At 34.5% G+C, this 23,280-nt stretch overlaps 1 protein-coding gene across 1 annotated transcript in view; it reads left to right on the plus strand.

The window, feature by feature from the left end:
- The window catches only part of LOC150105037 (2',5'-phosphodiesterase 12-like), a 108,084-nt gene that overhangs the window by 40,221 nt on the left and 44,583 nt on the right, over positions 1 to 23,280 (plus strand). The window contains exons 3-6 of the mRNA XM_090396112.1: positions 1,714 to 1,876; positions 5,342 to 5,474; positions 14,004 to 14,159; positions 17,230 to 17,350. Of these exons, the coding sequence (XP_090252238.1) occupies positions 1,714 to 1,876; positions 5,342 to 5,474; positions 14,004 to 14,159; positions 17,230 to 17,350 (573 nt within the window). The remainder of the gene's footprint in view (positions 1 to 1,713; positions 1,877 to 5,341; positions 5,475 to 14,003; positions 14,160 to 17,229; positions 17,351 to 23,280) is intronic.

Here is a 23,280-nt window from a genome sequence, read left to right on the forward strand (position 1 = left end):
CGTTGCGTTGCGCCAGAAAAAAAGTACTGGGTCTACCAAAGGATTGTGCACAGATCATGGGAACAAGACTTAGAGCTAAGAACATGCTTATTCCAGGGATTTAACTTCTTGTTATTGAAATGTTGATAATGAATTTGTATGCTGCTCAATCTAAGGTTTTATTGTTATCCCAGTAATATTTCTGGACTTAAATATTTAGGTGCAGAGTATGACTCAAGCCATAGTAGCTGAATCAGTTTTAGACTTCTTCTAAAAATAGCTTGAGAGGTGATGGTCTCTAACAAATTAATATTTCAGTTGCTCATTCTCTTAACTTAAAACAGACTTATAAATATCTTGAATTCATCTCATCTTCCTTCCCCCCCCACCTCGTTTTTACCTTGCAGTGTCGAGGGTTTATTAATCATTGGACCTAAACCGTTCACAGGATAAGGTGGTCAGCCCTATGCCCTGGTGTATCCTATGTCCGCAGTGGTGTTGATTTCTCAAGGCTGGTTTGCCTGCTTTGCAGGATGAATAACGCCAGATAAACCATGGAGAAAAACCCTGCTGTCCACTCCCAAGACTGGCTAACTTGGCTGTGGCTGAGGAAGATCCTTCAGCTCCTCACGTCACCAACGGGAATCGAACCTAGGACACTCCTTCTCCCCAGGCATATGGTTGTGAAGCGCACAGCCACTAGGCTAACCGCACAGATTCTTGAATTTGTTTGTGATAAAACGAAATGTAAAGAACATGAATATTAAAACGAAAAAAAAAACATGAAAATGTCGCGTTTTCTTTGCAAGGAGAAAGCAGTGCTTGTAATCAATATTGGAATAAAAAAAAGCAATGACCAGGTAGGGAAATCTTTATTTCAGACTCAAAACTATCAATTTAGTGGATTCATATAAAGTTCTCTTCTTACCATTACATTTTAAATTCATGCTAATGAAGCAGTTTGTCAAGACATAGGGCAAAGAATAGTGAATATTTTGAGTATAACCTTTTCCACAAGTTCCAGGTTTTCAAATGCCAAGCTCAAAGAAGATACTTTTATGGGATCAGATATACAAAAATTAGCTGTAGAAAATTATTTCATGAAAAAGTGTCTATAACTGGCATATGTGTGTGTGTGGAGGGGGGGGGGAGAGGTGGCATGGATTGGTTTCAAATCAGAATAGCAAAATTTCTTTGAACCAACAAAGATCTCTATTTCAAAAACATAGTTGATCAAGAAATTTGCAAAATTAGGATTGTAATTAGAGCCTAAAGAGTAATTTTTTGCACTCTGATAGCAAGTGTTTTTCTGGGAATGTTGGTTCAGCAAATAAATAATAGAGTGAAAGGTTTCATTCACGAAAATTGAAAAGTGATGGAAAGGAAGTACTGAGGATGCTGAAACTCCTGATGCATTGCATGAGAAAAATACACAAAACATTTAGAGACAAAGAATAACATTTTCATCAATGACAGTGAAGGATCTTGAATATACTTTTATATAAAGATTTTTCATTTCAGTTCAGTTTTTGTATAATTCATTTGATCATCAAACTAAATACATTTTTAAAATTAAACACCCATTAAATTTCTTTCCAGAGTTTTGAGTATAAATCCTTTTGACCCCAAAAAATTGATATAATTTTTTAAATTAGCATAGTCACATTAGGCATATAAGTAATTGGAAAGCAAACCATCTGCAAGTTTTGATAGTTTTTGATGATATTTTTATAGGTTACAATGCTGATCTTATCTGCTTACAAGAAGTTGACAGGAAATTTTACTCAGGAGATCTCTTGCCATTATTTAAAGATGTGGGATTAGAAGGTATATTTTCTATAAAAGGTGGTGAAGTTGCTGAAGGGCCTGCTTGTTTCTACAGAAGTTCAAAATTGAAGTAATTTGCATTTTTATCACTTACTATTATTATTATTATTATTAAGAGGGCTCCCTGAGTGGAGTAAGAGGATACCTTCTGTGTGACAGAGAAGGGGGGGTCATCTTACACAATTCCTTAATACTTTTCATATATCTCGAACACATTAATTGAAGATGCACCCACAGCATCCAATGTTAGTCCATTTCACATACTTACTGCAAACCATGAGAACATCCCAGAACAGATTTCCCTAGCCATACCTTTTCTCATCTTCCAGGTGTGCCCACGTTGTCTTCTGCTTGTTATGAGCTGCAAAATGTTATTCGCCTCATAAGTCTACACATAAATACTGTTACAATTTGAACAGCACGTTAATCTATTAGTAAATCATTTTCAGCTTTCAGCACATAAAAACCACATATATATAACATGCATATAGCAGCACTCAGTGTTCGAAATGTCCCCTTTTGTTTTCATGCTTCAACCACACACCTGAAGTCTGTGAGGCCACATTTTGATGGTGGCATGCATAACACCCAACAGAAATGCTGCCACTGCTCGCTCCAAATCCAACTTCAGGCTGGTGATGCTGGAGTGTCATTTCTTGTAGGCTACTCTCTTAAGCTCTGACCACAATCTGAATTCCAACAGATTCAGAATAGGACTTCCATATGACCAATCAGATGGTGATATGTGGTTGGACACATTTGCCTACAACCACTGTCGTTTGGTCTACTGCCTACCATGAAACAAGGTGTTTCTCAAGAGCTGTATCATCACAGGTTCCAGCACATTGTCTTTATACATGATGTTGGAGGTTTTGACCCCTTTCTCTCAGAAATGCAACGGGATGCCCCCTGATATGTCCCCCTATAAACCATCACTGATGTGGGTGATGACCTCTCTGAATCTTGGGTGCTATGTCACGTGCTGCGCAACCATCCGGGGCATATACCTGATTGTTTTGGCAGTTAAACGAGTCTTCATTGGTGAAAATCTCATTTGTGAAGAGGATATTTCTGTGTCTGTTGATCACCCTCTGTCACATAAGTTGTGGTGTTAGGAAGTATCCAATAGAAGACAATAGGCTCTCACCCCAGTTCATCGGTTAGTACATGTGACTTCATTCTCTGCAAAACATTCATCTCTTGCAATATCACTTTCTGCCTTCTCAGGATTAGCAGAGGCATACCTTAACAGCCCTCACAAGCTATTATGTCCTAATGCAATGTTGTCAGCCTGTTCTTTGGCAGTGTGCTGTATTTCCAACATGCTATAAACAGCAGGTGGCTGCATTCCAACCTTGTTAAGTACTATTACAGCTATGCAGTTCTGATAATCTCCCCACTGCTTGTTAACCCATACAGCTATACATATACAGCTATACATATTCCTTAAAGGTTGTCACCTTTAAGAGATCTCCAAGTTATTTGACTTTGATCCTAAAAGCGACACCTTAATGTTTTTCATATTGTATAAATATGTGATGAAATATAAATAGCATTATGAACTCTAACTTTAGTTCACAGTAAAACTGCTGGTGATAAATAAATTAATTGCATATTGGTTGAAGCATGTATGCAGCAAAAGTGCCATGGTTGGTTGGTTGGTGGGTGCACCATTTTAACCTGAAAATGAAAGTGCCTTTATGGCACTCTTCAAAATACACAATATATATAGTTATTATAGTTGATCAGTTCATCGAGAAATCTCATGTGTTAGAACTTGCAGTTCAAAATGCAATGTAGAATTGGAGTTAAGATTTTTTTTATCCATTTTTCTTAATTATTAATAAAGTGAGTAAGTTATCTCTGAAGTGCTTAAATTGTTTCAGTATCAAATTATATATTAAAAAGTTGTCATTCTCAAATTTCACCAAATCTTTGTGAATCTTTTGCAGAACTGAAGTTTGAAAACCCTTGCATAGATCACTGCTGTCTAGCCAGCAGCTCAGGATCTGCATCCTGCTCACGAAATACATTCATGGTCTGCCAATAAATACAAATTTATTATGATATATAATCAACATCGCAATTATCCTCTGAATACAAATAGTGTGTGTGTCTGTGCATATTTATACATTTTTTAAAATTAGAAATTTTATTGACCATTTGTTGTCTTATTTGTGATGGTGCCTTTTTTTTTTTTTTTTTTAGAATTGTGTAATGTGTGTTATTACTTGAATTCTGTTATTGAATTGCATTAAAGATGCCTTCAATACTAAGGTGAAAATTTTACATTTGTTAAAATCTATTCATGGAACTCTTTCATCTCAAATTTTCCGTGATTAGTATAATTAAAATTAATTAAATGCTATAATTATATGCTGTAAACGGGACATATTCTATAGTTGTAAGTCAGATGTTAAAATTAAATATAGGCTATGTATTGTTCTGTATAATGCTCCATTGACTCCATATAATTGTTGCATTTGGGGAAAAGAAAGAAGAAAAAAAGCCTTTTGTATTGGCACATTGTCATCTGCTTTTTCTGGATAAATTTTTCTCTCTAAATTATTTAATTTGGTCACTTCAAAACTTTTATACCTCCATATTTGAGTATTGCTGGTTAAATATAAATATCTTTTAGCTGCTTTTCTACAATTCAAATGTCTGATTGCGTTTTCTTCATCAAGTGTTGATTACCTCTGATTACATTTCTTTTGAATAGTTTTTACTCCTGTCTTGTTCTTGTTTCATTTAACAGTTTTTCAAAATAATTATTTCACATATTCAGATGGGTCTGGCTCCCACTGATGAAACTGCAATAGAGGTCAAAACCATTTTGGGCAGGGACACTTCCATCATAATGCATAGCGGTATACACTGAACAAAAGGAAGGGTGTTTTGCATTATGGAATACTAAGGCAATGGATGTGAAATATATGTATTAAATTTCCTGAGTCGATAAAGTTCAAATTTTTATTTTTATCTTCTTGCAAACCACCTCACCACATGCCTCCTTGGCTGGAAACAGTCAGTGAAATAGTCAGTCTTGCTACTGTAAGACTGACATTTCTTGTTTTTGAACTGTCACATCTTAGTTATCAGTCTTGTTATTTTTGATGGTGTTTACTAATTTTTGTTAATTATAATACAATTTTTTTGTTATACGTTTTTAAGAGCTGCTGTTTTGTTTCCAGCAATATTCACTTTTCAGTACTTAATAAAATCCATACTTACATTTTGTTGTAATGCACTTGACTCACTGTAGCAATTATAGAAAAGCAAACACTGTTATAACAAATGCACTCATACAGTCTAACAGACTAAACTACCAAAACATTTTTATCAAAGCTCTGTCAATGCATTGTTAGGAAAATTCAACAGCGAAGTATAAAAACAAATGATTACTCTTCATACTATTCCTGTGGTCTATAACTTTGCTTTAATGAAGTCAGCTGTATGATGCTGCAAATTAATACCATCAAAAATAACAAGATAAATAACATCTCAGTTTTGTCACTTTTGTTTTGTTTTTTAGGCTCTTAACTACTCAGAGTATTATACTAAGTGATGCCTTGCAGACTGAACCAGTTTTCTCTGATATTTTAGCTAAAGTCTCAGAAAATGAGTATTTAAATAAAAGATTCCTTAAAAGGACTACAGTTCTACAGGTAAGATTTTTATATAATTAAAAAAAAATCCTTTTTCAGTTTTTCTTCCCCCAACATGTTTTAATAATTCATAAGTATCTATATGTATATATAACTGTTACTGTGTTAGACTGATTTTTGTAAAATATGGGATTTTGCTAAATGTTTTTAAACCATTTTGAGTTTGAATTGATTTACTTTAGGACCTAAATTCTGCAAATTTATACCAGATATTTTGAAATTTCAGTGGATTATGACATCTGATGTCTTAACTAATTTTCTATTTATTTGAGACTTATTCTGTCTTTGATCGATTCAGCATAATTCTGTCTTCTGAAATTGACATTGGAATGCTGTTCTCTCTCTGTCATCTGATTATTCCAACAAATGATCTATCTCATGGCTCTCATTTGAGGGATAATTAAAACCATTAGTCACCAGTGTTTTGTTTTGTGTATCAATTGTATTTGCTCAGCCAAATGTTTTTTTTTAAATTTTTTTTAACCTCACTTGGAGACATCGGTACCCTTTTTTTTTTTTAGAAATTTGATAGTGTAAACAGATTACATTTTTATTAATGACCGTTTTGATGTAACTTGATTTTATTATGGAGAATAGAGTATACTGCTTACTAAATAACTTAAGGAAATTACAACGTACAATAGAATATACATTAAATTAAACTTTAATATATTTCCAATATTTCAGCAACATCACGTTGCCATCTTCAAAGGAAACAATAAAGACACGTGCATGCAGGCACTAAACACAGTAAATGAGAAATGAAGCGAGGAAGCTATGGTTTTCCTAAAAGTCCTGATGGTGCCCTCTAGTGGGCTATGTAGGTATTCTTGGCCATTGGGCTGAAGGTCTCCTGATGTAAGCCTCCCAAATTTGGGCAGTCTCATGCAACCAAATTTGTTGAGGTTTGGCATGTTTCTTAGGGCTGAGGCTGATTCCATGAATAGTCTTTCAAATTTGAACTTGCTACAGTGTATTATTGTGGCTTTCTTCCACCATATTCTGTGGCGTGTATCCAGAGCATGGTCTGCAAGACCAGAGTGGCTGCACTGGTGAAACCAGATGTTGGCCTTGTGTTCTGAAATTCGCTGCCTTCCTGTTTGGCCAAACTAGGACAACGTACAGCTGCAAGGGACCTGCTATACACCAGGTAGGTCTAGGAGGAGTGGTTGGTCTTTTGTGGAGCAGATAAGGAATGCCAATTTTCTATATGGTCTGTAAAAAGAGGCCAAGTCGTTTTTTTTTTTAGGATTTTGGTAATTTTTTCCGAGGTGCTTTGGATGTAGGGAATGGTGATGGACTTTTGATGTAATCCTTGTTGTGAGGGGGGGGGGGGGTTGTGGTTTACTGATTTCAATATTTTTTGGATTTTTTTAGAGTACACTGGAGAATTTCTTTTTAACTATTTTAACAGTGGTTAGTAAAATGCTATCTAAATCTATCAAAAATATGGCTGCTGCTTGTTGCATGCCAAAACAGAAGGTGATTCATATAGAATCAAACCTTAAGTTTTCATTCTAGATTGCAAACAAATAAGTGGAAATTGAATAGGGTTTCAGGAGACTTACCTTTCCTTTAGCTTGGCATGGAGCGAGTGCTTTGAGACACATTTCTACTACCACTTCTTGTCTATAACAGAATTTTTGGGTTCACTTCTATATGAATTGCCCTTTATTATGATTTTAATAGTCGTGTGTATTAATATATTAATTTAGTGGCAGTTAGTTGCTGACTTACAGTCAGATTATAATGTTCAAATTATAGGAGAATAATAAGTCAATTAAATTCTAATGCCCTGGTGGGCCAAGTAGCTTATTTGTCTCCAATCAATGGGTTCAGATCTCACCAGGTTTTAGGTGGGAGATCAATTCCATTGTCTGGTGTGAGACTACCACTTTGTTTATTGACAGACCTGAAGTAACTTGAAAAAGTTCCATTTGGACTTTAGAGAGGAGTTTCCAGATTGTGTAAAAAAATAAAAATTAAAAGTACAAAAAATATAAAATTTAATAAACAAAGAAGGAAAAAAAATCCCAGCCCACCCATAGTATTATAGGTTTTTACAATATTTTGTGGTTGGGAGTCATATAAAAAATATACAAATTTAGAAATTATTGCTCTCTTATATCGATTCAGTCTTCACTTTAAAACAGCTAATTGAAAAACTGAATATAGTCTAAATATTATCCTATTCATAGATAGAATTTGAGTATTTAGGTAAAAATACTCTCTGCCTTATTAAAAAAAAAAAAAAAGAAAAACTCTTTGAAATATCAGTAAAATTGAATTGCCTCCACAATTAATAAAAGCAGCTTGGCAATATATACAAAAATACTATAGAATGGATAAAAAATGAAGACATGGAAATAGCTTCTTCCCAGTCTTTTTTTAATATATAATTTAATGAGATATAAAAGATTGGCAGTGTGTAAATGACATAGGAATAAAATTAGAACCAAATTACTAAATACATTATTAGATATAAATGATGATGATGATCATCATCATCAAATTCCTGTCATGTACCTTCAAGGGTGTACAGGATATGATAGTACTACATGAAAAATTTACATCATTACTAACTTCCTATCTACAATTTTCCTCCAAATCAGTCTGTTACTTGTCAAGACTCCAACGTTATCAAATCTTGTATTTCTATCATCTAAGGCACTTTGTACAGTATCAATCCACCTATATCTTGGTCTTCTTCTGGGTCATTTTCCTGCCAACCTGGCAGAGAACACTTCTTTTGCTAATCTTTCATTGCCCATTCTATTTAAGTGACCATACCACCTGAGATCAGCTCTGCTAACGCATTCCTGGATGCTGACAATGTCAAGTTCTTTCCTAATATCCTCATTTTTAATATGATATTGCCATTGATGCCATTTGCCCATATTTAATTTACCATTTTCACTAAAAATCGTGCCTGAGTAGCTGAAATGTTTTGCTTGTTCCACAGGTTCTACGTTCACAATGCAGTTGACATTTTCAACGATTCTGCCTATTTTCATTGTCTTTGTCTTTTTATTGCTGACCTTCATACCATATCTATTACAACAGTTATTCAATTTAGTCAGGGAATCTTGCAGACTTGTAGTGGATTTATTTAGAAGTATAACATCGTCCGCATAAAGCAAAGAGCTGACATTAACATCTCCAATTTTGATATCATGTTTAATACCACTTTCCTTCATAACGTGATCCATATAGATGATGAATAACAGAGGGATAATGTACGTGCTTGTCTGACACCAGATTTAACATCAAACCTGTACTTCCTTCCATTCTGACTGCTGACTTACAACTCAAATAAAGACTAAGTATTGCTTAATATAATGCTCTCTTGGCACCTTGTCGTATGCCTTTTCCAGAACAACAAAGCTTAAATAGAGATCTTTGTTATATTCCCATGCTTTCTCAACTAATTGTCGTAAAGTGAAGATCTGATCCTGACAGCCTCTATTTGACCTGAATCCAGCTTGTTCTTCACCAAGCTTTTCTTCCACAGTTCTTCTCGACTGTTTCTCAAGTATACTTGCATGTATCTTATTAGGAAGACTCAGTAAGGAAATACTTCTAATTCTCACATTCAGTTTTATTTTCCTTTTTATGTATGGGTACTATGAGAGCTCTACTCCAATCATCAGGAATTCGTCCCTCTGTCCAGGCTTTCTGAACTATGTAGTGCAGCCACTGTAAGACTTCTGTTAGATCTGAAATAGGCGACTTCAAATTTTACATGACGTCACCATTCCAGAATCTAACAATTAACAAAAAAATATATAGGCATACTTATCTTTTAGCGGAATGTAAACATGTTTTCTTTTTGTAACAACATCTTGAATGATAACTTGTGATTTATATAAATTTAAATTAATGTATCTAAATGTCTAGCATGAATGTAAGTCAGCAAAAAGGGGCAAAATAAGAGAGAAATTATTAGAGAAATATTGTAAATGAAAGAATGCGTATTATTCAGCAACATAGGGCAAAGATCGCTCTAATACTGTAAAAGCAGCGTAAGCACCCGCGGGCATCACATCTAAGAAGGCATCATGACACATACGTTCCCAGAATCAAGAAGTCCCGTATGTTGATCGGTGAAGTCACCCAGCTGGAGACCAATGGGTGAGACGATAAGAGAAATTCAAACTCGGAAAGGTGACGTTCTAGGAGAGTGAATAAAACCCGCGACACGGAAGCAAATGACCCCCATTTTTTCTCGTTCCTGGATTTCTCTCGGTGTGCTCCAAGAGTTCTTCGCAGTTCAGCTCTCATTTTTGAGGACTAACTTACGATAGGATCCGGCATGACACCGCAGTAGATTTTCGGCAAGGTTAACCACAGGCCGCGATGAGAAGATCATCCAAAATGAGCTGTAATTATGAATGTATTATATGTTGAGTTAATGAATTTGCTAATATTTTGAAGTCAATGCATTATTATTTTTAAGAGTGAGAGTGAATGAATGGTAAAAGTTTAACATTAGATTTGATAACCATTTTAACTTGTATGGCATTATTTATTGAGTTTAATAAATGTATTGATTTCTTACTTACATGTGTTTCTGATCATGATGACTGACCCTTCATAAAACGTCGAGCCTGAGAACGTGTGTGTGTGTGTGCGCGTGCGTGCGGGAATACCCCAATTGAAAGTAGGAGGGCACGACTGCAAATAAAATAAAATAAGCCAGAGAACCCAAGTTTCTAGGAATTTAATTTACTTTGTTAGTGGCACCGGATATTCTATGATTACCCTAAAGGCTGAGTTTATCTCTAACCTTAAGACCCAGGCTGGCGCAGATAAAAAAATAAATTTGCCTGAGTGACCAGGATAACTCATAGAATTCAGGGAATGGGTAATTTCTGGTGGCCCTTAAAAGTTAAGTTATGTAAGAAAAGGCATAAGAGAAGCGAGACATAAAGTTAAGATTAATATTAATGAAGATCACATAACAATGCCGCAACCGACTTAACAAAGAGGTACATGCGATAGAACTTGATATAGCGACTGAAATAAGAAAGGATAAAGTTAAATAAAATTGCCTCGATATATCAACATCAAAGATATACGGTCGCAACACTTCTATACCACCATACTTCAGCATTTTTGGTCGAATATCATCTACACACATTTCAAGCCTTTGATGGCTTTTTCTACTTAAGTATGGATATGTATTCCTGACTCTATGCCTGTTGAGTGTTTTTTACTACTGTGCTATCACTGCTTGTTTCATTTAGCAATTTTTCGAAGTAATTACTTCATACTTCAAGGATATTTTTTTTTTTCCTCCCGTTTTCATGTCACCTTTATCATCTCTAACTCCTTTTACAGCACTCTTTCCTCCATTTCTTAGCTTCTTCAACAACCTCTAGAATATCTTACCACATTCTTGATATTTATTTTCTATGTTCTTGCCAAAGTCCTCCCATGACTTTTGTTTAGCTAATTTATTTGTCTGTATTCTCGAAGAGCACAAGCTGACTTATTTGCTAGAACTTTTGATATGCTTTCTTCTTTTCCTTCATCCACCATCGAGTACTGATTTTTCTATCCTTGCAGACTACCTCACCACATGTCTCTCTTGCTGAATCAATCAGTGTTTTCTTCAAGGCTTGCCACTGAATCTCCAAGGTTTGGATGCTGTTCTCAAACTCTTTCATTTTTTCTTCAATAATCTTTGTGTATTTTAGTCTACAATTTATATCTAAGAACTGCTCAACATTTATTCACTTTAAAAATTTCTTATATGTTCTTCTTTTTAATATGAAATTCAGTTTTATCCTGCTCAAGACTAAATGGTGATTGCTTCCGATTTCAAATCCTGTGTACACTCTGGTGTCCTGCACCACGGAGAAAACATCACCATCAACAATAACATAGTCAGTGAGACTTTACTTATTCCTTGCCTCTTCTCTCCATGTGAATTTCTGCACATTTTTATGTTGGAACATGGTGTTAGTAATAACCAGTCCATGTCCTGAGCAGAAATCCAACAGGTATTTGCCATTATTATTAGCTGTGCTCTTTTCTCCATATTTTTCCAAAATATTTTTGTATGTCTCACAATTATTTCCTACTCTGCTATTTAGATCCCCAACAAGGACCAACTTTTCCTTTTTCATTGTGTCAGTTGCTTTTTCTAAAGCCTCAAAAAATTCCTCCATTTCTACCTTAGTAGAACCTTCTGTGGGACCATAGGCACAAATAAGTCTCATTGTCCAGTTCTCCATTCTCATATTTGGCCACCTCACTCTACTTGAGATTGACTGCCATTCAAGATGATTAGCATCGTATTTAATGTTGAATACTATGGCTACTTAAATGTTAATTTTAAGGAAAGAACAACGTATATTATTATATTAACTAAATAACTTTAATACTTCCAATATTTCAGTAATGTTACATTACCATCTTCAAGGAACATAAAAATTAATGAAATGTGCACGCAGGCACTAACATCAAAGAGATGTTAGTGCTTAACACTGAGCAAAAATGGCTGAGGAAAACAACTGAAGTCCTAAAGTCCTAAACAGTGCCATGTAGTGTACCAAATTGACTGTTATTGCCTGAATATAACAATTTGTATTTATTGCTCAGAAAGATCTCACCAGTTTTTGTCTTTTTTGTTTGAGTCATCCCTATTATGTCGATCTGATACTTATCTAATTCCTCAGCTAGCTCCGTTTTTTTGCCATTCAGCCTTCTTATGTTGATAGTACCGATTTTTAACTCTGGTGATGTTGAGTTTGGTGTGTTTTCAGATTTGTTCCAGTAGCTGACTTTTCACTGTTTGCCCTGGTTCCCAGGCAAAAACAACAGGGGCCTTGTTTAACTGGGCGATGCCCCAGCTCGCATGAAAATTTGTATCATGTTGTACCATCATTTTGTATTTTGGTTTAAGCCAATAACAATACAATTTGGTTGGTTAAATCCCAAATTGCCGGCCCATCCTCGTTCATTCAGTATCCAGGTAGATACCCAACAGGGCACCACGAGAAGGTGAGGATTGGACATTAGGTGAGAAACTATGTGGAGGTCTCCTCTCAGTTATATAGCTTTGACCCTTAAGCACCCAAGATACAAATGATCAGATCTTAAATGCCAGCCTGGTTGGCCGAGTTGTTAGTGTATCTGCTTTCCAGCCAGAAAGTTGTGAATTCAAATCCTGCCGTGCGCATGGATGTTTGTGATTGTTTGTGAAAATACTAGTGGTGGGTGGTAGATTGCATTGGTGTAGTTGTGGTTGAGTGGTGGAGACAGCTGCAGAGTAGGTGTCTTCCCTTGATGAGTCTTTGGACACCTGGATGTGTCATGTAATAATACTAATACAGAAAACAAACTACAGTTAGCTCTGGACAAGATTGTTACCAAATATGGCATTTAAAGAAATGGAATTAATAAGAAGCGAAACAGTTCTGAATTGCAAACCAGTTGACCAAAGTCAATTTTGATTATCTTAGCTTGTGATATATATGCTACATTGAAGAAACACTGTTACATTATTAAAGATATCTTTTTCTCATCAAGGATTAGTCATATACCTGTTTCAGCCTCAGTAGTATTTATCTTTCAGCTGGTCATCCTCTCTCTTTGTTCCTTATGGTATTTATCCACTTCTTTTGGTAGCCAGTATCTTTCCATTTAAATAGTAATGATATCTTTAAACTAAAATTAGTTCAATAAAAGACAAGATTAAGAATCTACAGTGTTTTTAGATACAGTTCATTTTTTAGTAGTAGTTATATGGATATGAAACATAGAAAATGAAAAATATAGACTAACCAAGAATAACATCAGAAATGAAATTTCTAAGATAGATAAAAGAAATACACAAATTTTATAAGAACAACAAGAACCAGATTTACAAACAGCAGATCATTGTAGAAACAACTGAATTCAGGGTATGAATAGAATGTCTCTAAATGGATTGCCAAAAAGAACATTAACCAAAAGGAATAGAGGAAAATAACTGTTAGAGATGTGCGAGACTGAATAGGCACCAGCAGTCTTAAATAATGTACCAGAGCACTAATAAACAGTATGAGGTATTATTCACCTTCACACTCTTCTAACTCCTCTTTGCACCCTTTGTCATAACTTATAAATTTGTAAAAACAAAAAGTATAGATAAATTTTCTAGCATAATATATCATAATTTTAAATAATATTTTTGCAATATTAACTGGTAATTAGTTTATGGAATTAACAACGTATATAAAGTATATTAATTAAAGGTAACTTTAATTACCAGTTATGTCTGACCAACGTATAAGCCTTGCCACTAGAATTTTGCAATATTAATATTTTAAAATTTACCTGTTATTGCTAAAGAAATTCCAAATGTTATTTAAAAAAAATCCAAGTCAAAAAAAGTACTAGAGCTTCAACTCAGTACACCTCACCCCAGTGGAACTGCTGTTTGGCATATATTTAATATATTGTATTGAAAATAGAGCTGATATATCATCAAAGTATTGGTGAAACCATTCTGTGCTACAAGAATTTTTTGTTTGTTTTCAGACAGCAGTCTTGGAATGTGTTAGTATTCCCAACCATCAGATACTAGTTGCAAATACTCATCTCTATTTCTATAAAGATGCTGATCACATTAGATTACTTCAAGCTGCCATGTGTTTTCGGTATTTAGAACATTTACTTCAGAACTTCAAGCAACAAGTAAGTTAAATAACTGAAATGCAAATTCTTTTTTAAAAATATATTTAAAATTGAAAGAAAATTTAGCTAGTGAAATTTGGGAACAAATGTAATGTAATGCTGTTTATTTTTAATCCATAAATTTACTGTTCACAGTTTTATGATTCACTTATAAATTATGGTTAGAAATTTATGATTGACACATGATGCTAGGTTGGAAAGACCAAGATTCAAATTCAGTCATGGATGTCTGAAAATATTCAATGAACAGAATTCTAACTCTGATATCTGCTTTACAAATAATAGGCTGTAGAATCAAATCCCGCTAGGATGGATGTATATAAAGGTCATACTGTAAGTTTCTAATCACATGTAGTAGAGGTTGCTGTTGGGGGGGGGGGGGGACTGAGATTGAAGACTCCCAGATGCTCTTTCAACAAAATGGCTGCCTCATCATAAATGCTTACTTTTTAAAATATTTTTATTCTTTGTCTTACATCCATATATCTAACAATATTTTCATTCATATTATTAGTATAATAATAGTAGCATGTATTAGAATGCAAGTCTCAACTTCGAAATGGAAAGAGTGAGAGAATCACTCAGTTTGTATATATCTTCCTTTTAACTAAAAGAATCAGAAGGGTACACTTGGCTAATAACCTGGGGATCCAGTTAGGCCTCCTGAGGATGTTATATGAAATATCTATAAAAGCTAAATACAGCTTTTTCTTAAATATAAAGCAATGTAGCAATTTAGTTGTTTTTTTTTTCCTAGAACCCAACCCACATCCTTACAGATTTTATTTAGACAAAAAAAAAAGGAGAGAGAAATAAGGATATGGTGACCAAATTTGGAATGCACCCTTCTCTTTCATAACTTAAAGAAACATTAGAATGCAAATGTTTCTCCTCTACCTGAAGCTCAACCCAAATGCTTGCACATTTTTATATAAATGCTAAGAGCTGGTGTGCTTAATTCTGATAAAATGATTCGTGTAACATGTAACCATACATGGAGTTTCATAAGGGTTCAGGCTAGATTAGTGGCTTCTGCATAGCCATTTAAGGAATGCAGGGAACCAAGCAAGGCTTTTGACTTAATGTCCATTCCTATAAGCATCAATCTGGATACTAATGAACAAGGATAAGTTGGTAATTTGGGACAAATTACCAACTTATTTTATATTGGCTTAAACTGAAAAGAGAATGATATTAAGACAATGAAATGTCATCCCATCTTGACATTTGAGCAGAGAGGAGCTTGAGCAAGCTCCTTTCCCCTAAACACAAACTTTTCATCAAGGAACCAGAGAGACTAGTGAAAAATCAGTAGCTGATTTTTCAATGTTTGAACAAACTCGATCATCAATAGAATTGGAGGTCAGCACCGTAAAAATAACAAGTATCAGTGGAAACACTAAAAATGACAAGTATCAACAGCAGAGAACAGGCAGAAGAACTAGAGGTGTACCATATTGATATAATTGAATGTTCCTAATACACAATAAGGCTAATACAGCTGTGATTCTGTTAAATAATAACCATAAGATGTTATATTTGGGTAATAGTCATGGAGCAGGAGTAGTTGTAGTATTCAACACTAAACATGAAGATGAACTTATTGAATTTCAGGCACTTTAATGTAGAGCGATCTGGACTTTCAACATAGAGAACTGGAGTGTAACTATTAGTAGAAAGTTCTAAGGAAGAAATGGATGTATTTTTTCAAGTTATTAGAGCTAATATGGAGTGGCATAAGAATCAGCGCTAGATAACTGAGAGGAAACCCCACTTAGCACTTTAAGAAATGCAGAGAACCAGCTGAGACTTTTGATTCTCTCCTCACCTTCTCGTAATGCTGGATGCTGAACAAACAAAGATGAGTCAGCAGTTTGTGATTTAACTCACTGAATTGCATTCTTATTGGCTTAAACCAAATTAAAATGATGGTACAGCATGATGGAACTTCATGCCAGCTGGGGTATTACCCTGTTAAAGAAGGCCCCTGCAGGTTTCAAAAGGAACCAGAGTGAAAAGCGAAATGTCAGCCAACCTGATTGACCAAGTCGTTAGTGTATCCTGTGGATATTTGTGATGGGAGATGAATGTCTTCGTCCAGTGTGAGACCACTGACCCGTTTATTTGGAGGCCTGAAGTGGCTTGATAAAGTTCCATGTTTGGTCTCTAGAGCAGGATTTCTGGACTATGTAAAAATACAAAAAATATATAAAATTTATAAAAATAGAAAAAAAATCTCTAGCCCTAATGCGCTATAGGTTTGCCACCTGCAGTGTGTGTGTGTGTGTGTGTGTGTGTGTGTGTGTGTGTTGTGTGTGTGTGTGTGTGTGTGTGTAGGTAGGTGAGGCTTTATTTTTTTATAAAAAGGTTTCAAATGTGTTGAATGTCATTAAATATTAGTGCACTTCAAGTAGATAAAAATGCAAAATTATTTTCCCTGCTAGAATCAAATAAAATTATACTTTGGAAACAATTATACTTTGATAATATATCAACTACTTTCTCATGTTATTATACTTCTAAACTTCTGATAATTTTTGCTTATTGTTGTCCTTTAAAGATTGACCTTTCTCAAGAGGTGTCATCTCTCCCTTCATTTATATGGATTCTCCAGTTACAGCCACCACTATACAACTAAGTTTCATTATATTAAAAACATTACTGACACTGTGATGAAAACCCCATAAAAATTTACATGATAGAAAAGAAGGACAAAAAAGAATTTAAGACTGCAGTCATAGTTTTATGCTATGGCCAGTTGACTATTATTAAAATTAAGTAACATTGGTAGGAAAAAGTGCTGAACTAGTATTGAAATGTTTCAGTGTGGCAAGTGTGTGTTTGCATTGTTTTTCAAATACATTGAAACTGCAATTTCAATGCACCTGGGAAAAAAATTAAGTGGGAATTTTTTTTTTTTTCAGAAGTTCATAATCATATAGTTTTAGATTTTTTTTAAATTCTTTTATTTATTGATTTTTATTTATTTGCTCTATGTGGTTATAAAGTAATTAATAGCTATTTATATATCCATAGTTGCTTTGTTTATAATATTTTTCTTTATTTTCAGGATCCTTTCTTAACTACAGCTGTAATATTTTGTGGTGATTTCAACAGTACTCCAGAATGTGGAGTGTATCAGCTAGCAACTAAAGGTCATGTTCCTCAAGATGCTAGAGATTGGAAGAGTAGTATGGGTTTAATTTTTTTTTTTTTTTTAAACATTATGACAAGTTTTTAAAAATCCACTTCAAGTTTGTTACTGTTTCTTGTAAAATACCTTTATCTCTTTAAAAATAAAGTGTTATTATATAGACTAATTACACAGTCCTTTCCATTTTAAATTGAATATTTAAATTTAAATGATCAGTCCAGCTGCTGTTAAATTTATGTATAGCTTTATTACTTCTGAGGGTTTTTTCACATCACAAATCTTGGACACCAAACAAATGCTCATTTATGATGTATCTTCTGCCCATTTATTCATGATCTACAAAATATGACTAGATCCTGGAAAGCATTTAGAAATGAATGCAGAATTTTTTCCATGCATTTGAAAAGATTTTTTCTGAAATATTGTTCTTTCCAATAATGTTTAATAGGATTTGTATAAATATGTGCTTGGTAATTATCCTAATTGTAAATTATCCTATTGTACAATTTTTACGTTTTAGTAATATCTGGCTATAACAGTATTGGATCAGCAATATCTCTAACATCCATAATTTCACTTTCTAGATGCCTTTGGACTTATATTATTCTTGTAAATTATCTTATTTGCCTCACTAGTATAAAGATGTGATCATTTTTACTTTGTATCCCTCTATGACTGTGGGTTCTCTTCTTTGAACTGCAACTGATATTATTTTATATATTAATTCCTTCATAAGGAAACAGATTTGATACATCTGAATTTGTATTCTGCTGTGATATGTATTATTTCAATACTGTTCTAACTATAATAAAGAGAATTGAGTTTTCATACTATCCAGATACCAAAACGAAAATTTAATAAATTCAGAATGAATTATTTAAAAGAAATTATATAAGGAGTAACTTCCATATTAAGGGATGGACAGAGGCCTAAATCAGATTTACTGTTTAAAATAAAGGAAACTTAGCTACTTTTATATTCCCAAAAGAAATATTGTATATTTCTGTCATTTTATTACATTCTATTCTATTCCAATAGCCTATTAAGTGACAGTGCCACTTAATATTGTTCTGTTCACACATTCCCAAATGTTAACAATGTCAAGTTTCTTCCTGATATCTTAATTTTTAATATGATTCTGCTATTGGTGCCATCTATTCACTCCCCTAATTTTTCTCAGAAGTACATAGCTGTACAGGTCCCTCGAGTCTTTGATTAAGTGTTTTATTTCTAACCCAGCTTATTTTTAAGTTAAAATTGGTTGGAACACTGTCTTGTATATTAATGCTAGTTTAGTGTTTTGAGTAATTTCTCTCTATTTTCATCATCATCATCATCAAATTCCTGCCATGTACCCTCAAGGAGTGTACAGGATATGATAGTACTACATGAAAAAATTACATCATTACTAACTTCCTATCTACAATTTTCCTCCAAATCAGACTGTTACTTGTCAAGACTCCAACATTATCAGATCTTATATTTCTATCACCTAAGGCACTTTGTACCGTATTAATCCACCTATATCTTGGTCTTCCTCTGGGTCGTTTTCCTGCCAACCTGGCAGAGAACACTTGTTTTGCTAATCTTTCCTTTCCCATTCTATTTAAGTGACCATACCACCTGAGATTAGCTCTGCTAACGCATTCCTGGATGCTGCCAATGTCAAGTTCTTTCCTAATATCCTCATTTTTAATATGATATTGCCATTGATGCCATCTTTTCAAGCCTCTAATCTTTCTCAGGACTCTCATATCTGCAGTCTCTAGTCTTTGGTCAAGTGTTTTACTTCTGACCCAACTATCAGATCCATAAGTTAAAACTGGTTTGAACACTGTCTTGTATACAGCTAATTTAGTGTTCCGACTAATTTCTCTCTTATTCCATATGAATTTATTCAATTGACTTCCCACCATACCAGCTTTGCTGATTCTGTTGTCTATTTCTATATTTAATTTACCATCTTCACTAAAAATCGTGCCTAAGTAGCTGAAATGTTTTACTTGTTCCACAGGATCTCCATTCACAACACAGTTGATATTTTCAATGATTCTGCCTATTTTCATTGTCTTTGTCTTTTTATTGCTGACCTTCATACCATATCTATTACAACAGTTATTCAATTTAGTCAGAGAATCTTGCAGACTTGTAGCGGATTTATTTAGAAGTATAACATCATCCGCATAAAGCAAAGAGCTGACATTAACATCTCCAATTTTGATATCAGGTTTAATACCACTTTCCTTCATAATGTGATCCATATAGATGATGAATAACAGAGGGGATAATGTACATCCTTGTCTCACACCAAATTTAACATTAAACCATCTTCCTGTACTTCCTTCAATTCTAACTGCTGACTTACAAATCAAATAAAGACTAAGTATTGCTTGATATAATGCCCCATTGACACCATATAACTGCAGCGTATTCAATAGTTTCTCTCTTGGCACCTTGTCATATGCCTTTTCCAAAGTCGACAAAACTTAAATACATATCTTTATTATGTTCCCATGCTTTCTCGACTATTTGTCGTAAAGTGAAGATCTGATCCTGACAGCCTCTATTTGGCCTGAATCCAGCTTGTTCTTCACCAAGCTTTTCTTCCACAATTCTTCTCAACTGTTTCTGAAGTATACTTGCATAGATCTTGCCAGGAACACTCAGTAGGGAAATACCTCTGTAATTCTCATATTCAGTTTTATTTCCCTTTTTATATATGGGTACTACGAGAGCTCTACTCCAATCATCGGGAATTCGTCCCTCTGTCCAGACTTTCTGAACTATGCAGTGCAGCCACTGTAAGACTTTTATACCACCATACGTCAGCATTTCTGGTCGAATATCATCTACTCCTGCTGCCTTTCCACATTTCAAGCCTTTGATGGCTTTTTCTACTTCAAGTATGGATATGTATTCCTGACTGCATGCCTGGTCAGTGTTTTTTATCACTGTGCTGTCATCACTGCTTGTTTTATTTAGCAGTTTTTCAAACTAATTACTCCATACTTCAAGGATATCTTTTTCTCCCATTTTCATATCACTTTTATCATCTCTAACTCCTTTTACAGCACTCTTTCTTCCATTCCTAAGCTTCTTCAACAACCTCCAGAATATTTTGCCACCTTCTTGATATTTATTTTCTATATTCTTGCCAAAGTCCTCCCATGACTTTTGTTTAGCTAGTTTTACACACTGTTTAGCTTTCTTACATTTGTCTCTGTATTCTGTAAGAGTAAAAGCTGACTTATTTGCCAGGAACTTTTGGTATGCTTTCTTCTTTTCCTTCACTGCCTCTTTAACTTCCTGTGTCCACCAGGGAGTTCTGATTTTTTTACCCTTGCACACAACCTCACCACATGCCTCTCTGGCAGAATCAATCAATGTTTTCTTCAGAGTTTGCCACTGAATCTCCAAGGTTTGATTCCTGTTCTCAAACTCTTTCATTTTCTTTTCAATAATCTTTGTGTATTTTAGTCTGCAGTTCACATCTGAGAGCTGCTCAACTTTTATTCGCTTTAAAACTTTCTTACATGTTATTCTTTTCAATACGAAATTCAATTTTATCCTGCTCAAGACTAAATAGTGATCACTTCCAATTTCAAATCCTCTGTACGCTCTGGTGTCCTGCACCAGGGAGAAAACATCACTATCAACAATAGCATAGTCAATGAGACTTTTCTTATTCCTAGCCTCTTCTCTCCATGTGAATTTGTGCACATTTTTATGTTGGAACATGGTGTTAGTAATAACCAATCCATGTCCTGAGCAGAAATCCAACAGATATTTGCCATTATTATTAGCTTTGCTCTTTTCTCCAAATTTTCCCAAAATATTTTTGTATGTCTCACAATCATTTCCTACTCTGCTATTTAGATCCCCAACAAGGACCAACTTTTCCTTTTTCATTGTGTCAGTAGCTTTCTCTAGAGCCTCAAAAAATTCCTCCACTTCTACCTTAGTAGAGCCTTCTGTGGGACTATAGGCACAAATAAGTCTCATTGTCCAGTTCCCCCATTCTGATATTTGCCCACATCAGTCTATTTAAAATTGCCTGCCATTCAAGAAGATTAGCCTCGTATTTAGTGTTGAATACTACGGCTACTCCTTCTTTTCCTTGATTGTCATTGCCTGAATATAACATTTTGTGTTTATTGTCAGAAAGAGCTCTCCAGTTTTGGTCTTTTTTGTTTCAGTCACCCCTATTATGTCGATCTGGTACTTATCTAATTCCTCAGCTAGCTCCATTTCTTTGCCATTCAGGCTTCTTATGTTGATAGTACCAATCTTTAACTCTGGTGATGTTGAGTTGGGGTTTGTTTTCAAATTTGTTCCAGTAGCTGACTTTTCGCTGTTCGCCCTGATTCCCTGGCGAAAACAACGGGGGCCTTGTTTAACTGGGCAATGTCCCAGCCGGCATGAAATTTTGTCATGTTGTACCATCATTTTTTATTTTGGTTTAACCAATAAGAATACAATTTGGTCGGCTAAATCCCAAATTGCCAGCCCATCCTCGTTTGTTCAGTATCAAAGTAGATACCCAACAGGGTGCACCACGAGAAGGTGAGGATTGGACATTAGGTCAGAAGCCCTGGTCGGTTCTCCGCATTCCTTTAAAGGCTATGTGGAGGTCTCCTCTCAGTTATACAGCTTTGACCCTTAAGCACCCCCTCTTATTCCATATACACATTTATTCAGTTGACTTCCCATACAATACTACCTTTGTGTATTCTGTTATCTATTTCCATACTTAATTTGTATCTTCACTCAAAATTGTGCCTATATTTCTGAAGTGTTTTACTTGTCCTGTGCAGTCAAGATTTTCTATATTTCAGCTGTTCACATAGTTTGATCTTTTTTATGGCTGATTTTTTTCATGCCATGTTTGTTATAGCAGTTATTGCATTTAGTTAAGGAATCCTGCAAACCTGTACTGGATTTCATTTAGAAGTATAACATTGTCTGTATAAAGTTAAATGCTGAGATTAACATCCCCAATTTTAATATTATGTTTAATGCCACTTTCCTTTACAACTTGATTCATAGAGATGAAGAATAACCGTGGCAATAGTGTGCATCCTTGTTTCACACCTGATTTTCAATTCTATATTGAAATTCAGGTGTGAATTTCAATATAGAATGTATTTTCAATTCTAACAGCTGACTTATAACTTAAAACAGATGGTGTATCACTCAGTACAGTGCCCATTTATGCCATATTGTAATATTTGAACAGCAAGTAATTTCTGAATCACTGAAGTCACTAACAAGAAAGCATTGCCAAATGTTCTAATTCTGCAGCTTAATTAGTTAAATGGCTGTGTCATAGTAAAATAATGTCATTTGTAAGAGAAGATCTTTCAGATGAAATCATGGGAATATAACAAGGCACATTCCCATGATTTCATCTGAAAGATCTTCTCTTACAAATGACATTATTTTACTATGACACAGCCATTTAACTAATTAAGCTGCAGAATTAGAACATTTGGCAATGCTTTCTTGTTAGTGACTTCAGTGATTCAGAAATTTCTTGCTGTACAAGGTAATCTTGTACAAGATACACTCCAAAGATTAACTGCACATTTCTTATACTTATTAAGAAAATGAAAAGTCCATATGAATTCTTTTAATCAAGCAATCCAGCATTCCTTTCAGAAACTGATTGCTAGTTTTATCATTAAAAAAAAAATTGCTTTTTTATTCTTTTAAAAGCCACAACCTTTAACATTTTCTTTCTGTGTGAAAGATTCCAGAGAAAAGAATCGGCTTTCAAGAAACCAAACTTCCATATATTCTCCCCAATGGTTGTTTTCCTTACTTTGATCTGTTCTTACTCATGCAGGTTCCACTATGTACTGTACTTGTAGTTCCTACTCATGCAGCAGCAGTAATAGTGAGCTGCCATTATGGATTATCTTCAGAACACTTTAACCAAAAATGGGAACCTCACACACACTTTCACCA

The sequence above is a fragment of the Typopeltis vanoorti genome, chromosome 7, assembly GCF_054136105.1.
Source record: "Typopeltis vanoorti isolate ZY-2024b chromosome 7, IOZ_Tvanoo_1.0, whole genome shotgun sequence".
NCBI classification, from domain to species: Eukaryota; Metazoa; Arthropoda; class Arachnida; order Uropygi; family Thelyphonidae; genus Typopeltis; species Typopeltis vanoorti.